The following is a 10,113-nucleotide window of genomic DNA, read 5'->3' as shown; positions in this document are numbered from 1 at the left end:
CCCCCCGGCCAACTTTTATTTCTTTTGAGTTACCATATAACCATTACACTGTGTTATACTCAGTTGTAGTTTGAGGAAGTTGGCATGGCCTTTGTCCTTGGTTCTGGGGTGCTCTGCTGTGTATCGATTCAGCTGGCTCTCTCCCTTTGATTCTCTGCTCAAAATGTCATATCTGGGAGATCTTTTCTGACATCCTTTTATAAAAGAATACTCACAACTCCTCCCCCCCCCCCCCCCATACTCTTGTCTGCTTTACCCTGTGCAAAGTATTTTTCTTTGAATGTATAAACACCTGACCTTTATTACCAAGTAATGCATTTATTTTTTCATACTCTTCTTCACACTATAATGTAAATTCTATGTCTAAATGTAATGACAAGTACTTTAGTTCATTGCTATATTTTCAGTATTGGAAATACTGGCTCATAATAATTAGTTTTATGGAGACAAGGAATGAATCAAATCCAATTCTTTTTTTTTTTAATTTCTCATTTTTTCAATATGTATTCATTTTTGAGGGGGGTGGTGAGGGGCAGAGAGAGGGAGACAGAGGATCTGAAGCAGGCTCGGTGCTAACAGCAGGGAGCCTGATGTGGGGTTTGAACTCACGAACTGTGAGATCATGACCTGAGCTGAAGTCAGATGCTCAGTCGACTGAGCCACCCAGGCACCCAGAATCAAATCTAATTCTAACTGCAGCAAAACCTTTTTCTATTTATAGAAATTGGCTAAGAGTTTCATAAACAGTTAAATTTCTTCATTAATACTTTTGTTTCTTGTAGGTCAGTAATACAGCTATGTAAGTAACTTAGTGTCCACTAGAGGGAGGCATGTGCTTATGGAAAAATCTTTCAGGTTCCTTTGAAAAAATGAACCTTGTGGATAAAAGTTTTCCAAATAAAATGATTTGAAAATAAAATACAAAATACTCAGTTAAGCCTCAGTATTCTATTCTGGGTATATAAGGGAATATACATATAAATTAATATGGAAAAATCTGTGACCTTGTTAGCCAATAGACAGCACATTCCAGCAGCTTTCAGGCATGTATCTATATTAACTAGGAAAATAATCCTGAAAACTACACCAGGGCAACAGTTGAGTAAGTACAGTTACAGTCATTTGTAGCTGTAAATTGGTTGACCTTTTCTGGATTTTAGATTTGCAATAAATAATGGTAATAATTAATCCATAGCACAAAATTACCAATTTCAGAATATATGTTTTCAAGGGATAACAAAAAAAGAAACTTAACTGATATAAAGACATTCCTAAAAATAGTATTTATAATACTGAAAACACCAGAATTAACTCTAATGCCCAAGAAAAGGAAATAGTTGGGCAATTTGGAATAGTAATTAAAATTCACAAATAATATGGCAAGACCTTATTTATTTATTTATTTAAATTTGTTTTTGAGAGAGAGACAGAATCTGAAGCAGGCTCCAGGCCCTGGGCTGTAAGCACAGAGCCTGACATGGGACTTAAACTCATGAACTGTGAGATCATGACCTGAGCTGAAGTTGGACGCTTAACTGACTGAGCCACCCAGGCGCCCCAAGACCTTATTTTGTTGAGTCAGAGGTGCCATTGATTAATAAAATGCAGACCAGTATCATAGATGGAAAAAAATGTGAGAATATGCATCTTATTTGGTGGAATATTTGTGTCTTACTTGATGGAATGGGTGGAACCTATTTTTTTTAATGTTTATTTATTTTGAGAGAGCGGCAGAGCAAGTGTGAGTGGGGAAGGGACACAGAGGGGGAGAGAGAATCCCAAACCGGTTCTTCACTGACAGAGCAGGGCTCGATCCCACGAACGAGCCCTGGGATCCCGTGATCCCATGTGAGATCATGACCTGAGCCAAAACCAAGAGTCAGACACTTAACTGACTGAACCACCCAGGCATCCCAAAGGAGTGTTTTTGAAGTACATTAAAGCTTCATAATTAATAAAGGGAACTTGATTGGGAGCCAGCCTGATTCAACCACACCAAAATAGCAAAAAAAAATTCTATTACCACAAAATAGTAATACTACCATCTTTTAATTCAGAATCTGTTTTGAAATTAGAGTAAAATGTAGTACAGCCTAATTAAAATGACCAAAACCAGAACTTTAGGAAGTTCAAGTCTACCTTTTTTAGTGTTGATTATTCTAGGGAAAAGTTCTTACTTTTTTTGTCCTTTTAGAGGCTGTGATAAAATCAGTAGTAAAAGCAGAGTGAATCTTTTGTCTAAGAGGCAGCTGATCCCTCCAAGATCAGATATTGTCAGAATTTTAAAAATTAATTAACTAATTAATTAATTTTTTAGGTTTATTTATTTATTGAGAGAGAGATGGGGGCAGAGGGGCAGAGGGGCAGAGAGCATGAGAATCCCAAGCAGGCTCTGCGTTGTTAGCACAGAGCCCGATGTGGAGCTCGAACCCATGAACTGGGAGATCATGACCTGAGCCAAAATCAAGAGTCAGACATTTAGGGGCTCCTGGGTGGCTCAGTCGGTTGAGCATCTGACCTCGGCTCAGGTCATGACCTCATGGCTCGTGAGTTCGAGCCCCGCATCGGGCTCTGTGCTGACAGCTCAGAGCCTGGAGCCTGTTTCCGATTCTGTGTCTCCCTCTCTCTCTCTGCCCCTAACCCACTTGCATTCTGTCTCTGTCTCTCTCAAAAATAAATAAACATTAAAAAAAAAAAAAAAAAAGTCATTTAACTGACTGAGCCACCCAGGTGCTCCAGATTTTTTTTTTTTAAGATTTTATTTTTAATCTACACACAACAGGGGGCTCAGATACAGCCCCAAGAAGAAGAGTTGCATGCTCTACTGACTGAGCCAGCCAGGCACCTCTGTTGTCAGATTTTTATTTTTCCACTGGTTCCAGCCCACTCATCCCATCATTAAAAATTTCTTGGCCTCTTGCTAACTTAGGGATAAAGAAGAGACATTTCTATCCATCTCAGTATGGTAGAATGTTGTGTGTAAGAACACAAATACAGGCGTCACCCTGAGCTGTGGCCCGCACTGCGATGCTGGGCACGTTCCTGGGCCTGTGCTACCACGAGCTGGCCACAACCTGGATCCCCACAGCAGGCATGTGGGGCACTGTGGGCACGGTAGGGCTGGTACGGGCCATGGGCTGCCAGCTGATTCTGGACTGGGTGCCCTATATTAATGGCAAATTTAGGAAGGATGATTAGGTAAACTGACCCTTCTTGGATCCCTCTGGTGTCTGCTGGTGTTGTCTCCTTCCATGTTAGCTCCTGCTGTACCTGGAACAGCCCCCGCCCTCAGGAAAGGCCCCAAGGATATCTACAGCATGACTTAGGACTCCATGTTTGTGAAAATGGCTTTCATGTTTGAATACACACAGCATTAAACCTTGCTCTGAAAAAGAGCAAAACAAAACACACGCTGTGACTGGACTCCCTGGGTTAGAATCCTAGCTGTGTGATCTTGACAAGTTGCTCAACCTCTGTGTGCTTTGTGTCCCCATCTATGAAGTTGGTGTGGCAATAATTTTGTCATGGGGTTGTCGGGATTAAACAGTCCACTATTAATGAAATACTGGGGATGGATGCTTGTGTTGCTGTCTACTCAATATGTAGGATGAAAACGTAGTCGTCCTTGCTTACGGAGAATGAAAGTTGGTAAAACAAGATAGCCTAAACAAACGTAAAAGAAATGAATGTTGTTTGGTAGGACCTGGAAGCAGAGGTATTTAGAGTTGGAATTACTGTAACATTGGAGGCGTTTTGGAGGAGAAAACACAGTGTAAGAAAACTTGCCATAATTTTATACTCCACTGTTAACCGAGCTACCTACAAACGGACTTTGCTTTGCCGTGTCACAGGGTGCTGACACCTTTAAGGCGAAAGTTAATATTGAAGTACAGTTGGCTTCAGAACTAGCCATCGCTGCAATCGAAAAAAATGGTGGTGTCGTCACTACGGCCTTCTACGATCCAAGAAGCCTGGGTAAGATGTCCTGCAGTCCCTTTTTCCTCCCTCTTCATCTCCTGCTGGCTGCCGTGTGAGGATTTAAAAGGCCTCATGGCCCTCTGACTTGTGGTTCGGACACCTCAGTCTTCTGTTTTAGGGTTTCCTGTTCGTGGTGTGGCTTCTAGTATTCCGCAGTCACTATGTCATGAGCAGGTTTTTTGTTTTTAAACATGGGACTTATATATATGATATCATATACCATGTTTAGAAATTCACTCATTGTTGGTAACCCAGAGGTAACTTTGATTTTCAAGATCCAAATTTTGGAAAGTGAAGTATTTCCATTTGCTTACTTAAGACAAGTCTTTTTAATAATAATAATAATAATAAAAAGTTCTTGGAAGTTCCCATCTTGGTAGTAGTTAAAAATTAATAATCAAAAGAAGGGCACCTGGGTGGCTCAGTCAGTTGAGTGTCTGGCTTCTGCTTGGGTCATGATCTCACAGTTCGTGAGTTCGAGCCCCGCATTGGGTTCTCTGCTATCAGCACAAGAGCCTGCTTCGGATCCTCTGTTCCCCTCTCTCTTTCTGCCCCTCCCCCACTTGCCCTCTTTCTCTGTCTTTCAAAAATAAACATTAAGCACATTAACAATTAAAAACATTAAGCACATTAATTAAAATCATATACATATAGCCGCTACTTGTATCTTTTTTATTTAAAACCTTTTCAGACATTCTGTGCAAACCTGTTCCATTCTTTCTGCGTGGACAACCCATTCCCAAACGAATGCTTCCGCCGGAAGCACTGGTACCGTATTATACAGATGCAAAGAATCGTGGTTACCTGGCGGATCCTGCCAAATTTCCTGAAGCAAGACTTGAACTCGCCAAGAAGTATGGCTATATTTTACCTGATATCACTAAAGATGAACTCTTCCAAATGCTTAGTACTCGAAAGGATCCAAGGCAGATTTTCTTTGGTCTTGCTCCTGGATGGGTGGTGAATATGGCAGATAAGAAAATCCTAAAACCTACAGATGAGAGTCTCCTCAAGTATTACAGCTCATGAATTCCTTCCAAGAAAGCAGAGTTGTAAAAGAGTTCTGGAAGAAAAGAGACTGAAACATGTATATTTCTCGTCATCTTTTCTCTAGTTGTAAATTTTCTATGTAGTCCCGTTTCCATTTTTATCTAAAATTAAAATAAAAATGCAGTAAGCAAGGCTGTATAGAGGAACCGAATCTGTGCGGGTTCTTTCTCAGTTAAAGAAACAAACCCCCTGGTTTTCTGCCAAAGGAAGATTATAATTCTTAGGGGAGCGTTCTTTTTTTCATGATCTTTTTGTCCAGGTCTGTGTTATCATTGTTGCAAATCAAAATGAAGGTGCAGCCGGAACGGGATTGATGGGTGGGCCTGTCAAGGCTAAGCTGTTGCTACTGGTTGCCCATCTGAATCAGGGGCCTCAGGAAGCTCTATCCAGTGTCAAGATGGAAAGCTTTCAACTCTGGATTATTAAGATTTGGGATAGGAGTTTAAGATTTAAGGCTAGTGAATAAGTAGTACAATATTTGCTAGCAAAATTGAAATAATTCCAAGCGAATTCATTTTCTCAAGTCATCTGATAAGAGTAGACAATAATGATTAAGCCCTTAGCCTTTTTCTTGAACAAGGTAAGTGTTCTGATATTTTACTTACTTCATAGATAGTGGAGATCTTTGTTTTTCATTCATTTTAAATGATTTTTGAAAAATTGTTCAGTAATTATGTAAGCCATAAAAACAGCTGGTATTGTGAAAATTAAACTCAGTTAATGTAAAAGTTTCAGCAATCTGTAAGCTTATTTAGCTTTCCAAAGTTACGTCGTATCTAAACCATACAGAAACGCAATTTGTCCCGCTGCAATTGAATCTAAATAATTCATGATAATTTTTCCACAGCAAGAATAAAGTGATTCCTGGCTGTCCATTTTCTTAAAATAAAAAAATTAAAAACCTAAATGATGCAATATTTTGTTCACTTGTCTACCTTCTGTATTGCTGACCTGAGATTCAGTTTATAAGGTAATTTATGTACCAAGAGTATGTTATTTATTTATTTATTTATTTATTTAAACTTGTTTTATTTTTTATTTTTTTAAATTTGCATCCAAATTAGTTAGCATATAGTGCCACATGATTTCAGGAGTACGTTCCTTAGTGCCCCTTTCCCGTTTAGCCCATCTCCCCTCCCACAACCCCTCCGGTAACCCTCTGTTTGTTCTCCATTTTTATGAGTCTTTTCTGTTTTGTCCCCCTCCCTGTTTTTATATTATTTTTGTTTCCTTTCCCTTATGTTCATCTGTTTTGTCTCTTAAATTCTTTTTGATTGCTGAGTAATACTCCATTGTGTGTGTGTGTGTGTGTGTGTGTGTGTGTGTGTGTGTGTATACACACCACATCTTCTTTCTCCATTCATCCATCGATGGACATTTGGGCTCTTTCCATACTTTGGATATTGTCAGTAGCGCTGCTATAAACATGGGGGTGCATGTGCCCCTTCGAAACAGCACACCTGTATCCCGTGGATAAATGCCTAGTAGTGCAATTGCTGCATCGTAGGGTAGTTGTATTTTTAGTTTTTTGAGGAACCTCCATACCGGTTTCCAGAATGGCTGCACCAGCTTGCATTCCCACCAACAATGCCAAAGAGATCCTCTTTCTCCGCATCCTCTCCAACGTCTGTTGTTGCCCGAGTTGTTAATGTTAGCCATTCTGACAGGTGTGAGGTGGTGTCTCATTGTGGTTTCGATTTGTATTTCCCTGATGATGAGTGATGTTGAGCATTTTTTTCATGTGTCAGTTGGCCATCTGGATGTCTTCTTTGGAGAAGTGTCTATTCATGTCTTTTGCCCATTTCTTCATTGGATTATTTGCTTTTTTGGGTGTTGAGTTTGACAATTTCTTTGTAGATTTTGGATACTAACCCTTTATCTGATAAATTGTTTGCAAATGTCTCCTCCCATTCTGTCGGTTGCCTTTAGTTTTGCTGATTGTTTCCTTCGCTGTGCAGAAGCTTTTTATTTTGATGAGGTCCCAGTAGTTCATTTTTGCTTTTGTTTCCCTTGCCTCTGGAGACGTGTTGAGTAAGAATTTGCTGCAGCCAAGATCAAAGAGGTTTTTGCCTGCTTTCTTCTTGAGGATTTTGATGGCTTCCTGTCTTAAATTGAGGTCTTTCATCCATTTTGAGTTTATTTTTGTGTATGGTGTAAGAAAGTGGTCCAGGTTCATTCTTTTGCATGTCGCTGTCCAGTTTTCCCAGCACCGCTTGCTGAAGAGACTGTCTTTATTCCATTGGATATTCTTTCCTGCTTTGTCAAAGATGAGTTGGCCATACGTTTGTGGGTCCATTTCTGGGTTCTCTATTCTGTTCCATTGATCTGAGTGTCTGTTCTTGTGCCAGTATCATACCGTCTTGATGATTACAGCTTTGTAATACATCTTGAAGTCCGGGATTGTGATGCCTCCAGCTTTGGTTTTCTTTTTCAAGATTGCTTTGGCTATTCGGGGTCTTTTCTGGTTCCATACACATTTTAGGATTATTTGTTCTAGCTCTGTGAAGAAGGCTGGTGTTATTTTGATAGGGATTGCATTGAATATGTAGATTCTTTTGGGTGGTATTGACATTTTAACAATATTTGTTCTTCCAGTCCATGAGCATGGAATGTTTTTCCGTTTTTTGTGTTTTCTTCAGTTTCTTTCATAAGCTTTCTGTAGTTTTCAGTGTATAGATTATTCACCTCTTTGGTTAGATTTATTCCTAGGTATTTTCTGATTTTTTTGTGTAACTGTAAATGGGATTGATACTTGATTTCTCTTTCTGTTGCTTCATTGTTGGTGTATAGGAATGCAACCGATTTCTGTGCATTGATTTTATATCCTGCAACTTTGCTGAATTCATGAATCAATTCTAGCAGGTTTTTTTTGGTGGAATCTTTTGGGTTTTCCATATAGAGTATCATGTCATCTGAGAAGAGTGAAAGTTTGACCTCCTCCTGGCCAATTTGGATGCCTTTTATTTCTTTGTGTTGTCTGATTGCAGATGCTAAGACTTCCAATACTATGTTGAATAACAGTGGTGAGAGTGGACATCCCTGTCTTGTTCTTGACCTTAGGGGGAAAGCCCTCCATTTTTCCCCCTTGAGGATGATATTAGAGTTGGGTCGTTCATATATGGCTTTTATGATCTCGAGGTATGCTCCTTCTATCCCTACTTTCTTGAGGGTTTTTATCAAGAATGGATGCTGTATATTGTCAAATGCTTTCTCTGCATCTATTGAGAGGATCATATGTTTCTTGTCCTTTCTTTTATTGATGTGATGAATCATGTTAATTGTTTTGCAGATATTGAACCAGCCCTGCATCCCAGGTATAAATCCCGCTTGGTTGTGGTGAATAATTTTTTTTTAAATGTATTGTTGGATCGGTTGGCTAATATCTTGTTGAGGATTTTTGCATCCATGTTCATCAGGGAAATTGGTCTAAAGTTCTCCTTTTTAGTGGGGCCTCTGTCTGGTTTTGGAATCAAGGTAATGCTGGCTTCCTAGAAAGAGTTTGGCAGTTTTCCTTCCATTTCTATTTTTTGGAACAGTTTCAAGAGAATAGGTGTTAAGTCTTCCTTAAATGTTTGGTAGAATTCCCCTGGAAAGCCATCTGGTCCTGGACTCTTGTTTTTTGGCAGATTTTTGATTACTAATTCGATTTCCTTACTGGTTATGGGTCTGTTCAAATTTTCTATTTCTTCCTGTTTCAGTTTTGGTCATGTATGTTTCTAGGAATTTGTACATTTCTTCCAGTTTGCCCATTTATTGGCATATAATTGCTCATAATATTCTCTTATTGTTTTTAGTTCTGCTGTGTTGGTTGTGATCTCTCCTCTTTCATTCTTGATTTTATTTATTTGGGTCCTTTTTCTTTTCGATCAAACTGGCTAGTGGTTTATCAATTTTGTTAATTCTTTCAAAGAACCAGCTTCTGGTTTCGTTAATCTGTTCTGGGTTTTTTGTTTTGTTTTGTTTTGTTTTTGGTTTCGATAGCATTAATTTCTGCTCTAATCTTTATTATTTCCTGTCTTCTGCTGGTTTTGGGTTTTATTTGCTGTTGTTTTTCCAGCTCCTTGAGACATAAGGTTAGGTTGTGTATCTGAGATCTTTCTTCCTTCTTTAGGAAGGCCTGGATTGCTATATACTTTTATGACCACCTTTGCTGCGTCCCAGAGGTTTTGGGTTGTGGTGTTATCATTTTCATTGACTTCCATACACTTTTTAATTTCCTCTTTAGCTGCCTGGTTAGCCCATTCATTCTTTAGTAGGATGTTCTTCAGTCTCCAAGTATTTGTTACCTTTCCAAATTTTTTCTTGTGGGTGGTTTCGAGTTTCATAGAGTTGTGGTCTGAAAATATGCACAGGTATGATCTCGATCTTTTTGTACTTAGGGCTGATTTGTGTCCCAGTATATGTTCTATTCTGGAGAACGTTCCATGTGCACTGGAGAGGAATGTATATTCTGCTGCGTGAGGATGAAATGTTCTGAATATATGTCTTAAGGCCGTCTGGTCCAGTGTGTCACTCAAAACCATTGTTTCCTTCTTGATTTTTTGATTAGATGATCTGTCCATTGCTGTGAGTGGGGTGCTGAAGTCTCCTACTATTATGGTATTACTATAGACGAGTTTCTTTATGTTTGTGATTAATTGATTTATATATTTGGGTTTTCCCACATTTGGCGCATAAATGTTCACAATTGTTAGGTCTTCTTAGTGGATAGACCCCTTGATTATGATATAATGCCCTTCTTCATCTCTTGATACAGTCTTTATTTTAAAGTCTAAATTGTCTGATACAAGTATGGCTACTCTGGCTTCCTTTTGTTGACCATTAGCATGATAGATGGTTCTCCATCCCCCTTACTTTCAATTTGAAGGTGTCTTTAGGTCTAAAGTGGGTCTCTTGTAAACAGCATATAGATGGATCTTGTTTTCTTATCCATTCTGTTACCCTATGTCTTTTGATTGGCACATTGAGTCCATTGACGTTTAGAGTGAGTACTGAAAGATAGGAATTTATTGCCATTATGATGCTTGTAGAGTTGGAGTTTCTGGTGGTGTTCTCTGGTCCTTTCTAATCTTTGTTGCTTCTGGT

At 39.1% G+C, this 10,113-nt stretch overlaps 2 protein-coding genes across 2 annotated transcripts in view; both read left to right on the top strand.

The window, feature by feature from the left end:
- Positions 1-5,174, top strand: part of MRPL15 (mitochondrial ribosomal protein L15) — a 7,780-nt gene extending 2,606 nt beyond the window's left edge. The window contains exons 4-5 of the mRNA XM_049633393.1: positions 3,852-3,975; positions 4,670-5,174. Coding sequence (XP_049489350.1) covers positions 3,852-3,975; positions 4,670-5,007 — 462 coding nt within the window. The 3' untranslated portion in view covers positions 5,008-5,174. The remainder of the gene's footprint in view (positions 1-3,851; positions 3,976-4,669) is intronic.
- On the top strand, positions 10-3,844 carry LOC125924689 (cytochrome b-c1 complex subunit 10-like). Its single transcript, XM_049633398.1, has one exon. It carries the CDS (start codon positions 3,028-3,030, stop codon positions 3,196-3,198), a length of 171 nt encoding a protein of 56 aa, XP_049489355.1. The 5' UTR covers positions 10-3,027; the 3' UTR covers positions 3,199-3,844.
- Positions 5,175-10,113: the final 4,939 nt, after the last annotated feature.

The sequence above is a fragment of the Panthera uncia genome, chromosome F2 (assembly GCF_023721935.1).
Source record: "Panthera uncia isolate 11264 chromosome F2, Puncia_PCG_1.0, whole genome shotgun sequence".
Taxonomy (NCBI): Eukaryota; Metazoa; Chordata; class Mammalia; order Carnivora; family Felidae; genus Panthera; species Panthera uncia.
This window is presented reverse-complemented; position numbering and strand designations above follow the sequence as displayed.

Bases quoted from the DNA above. Each gene is read 5' to 3' on its own strand.
- LOC125924689 (XM_049633398.1), top strand. From the start codon at position 3,028: ATGCTGGGCACGTTCCTGGGCCTGTGCTACCACGAGCTGGCCACAACC.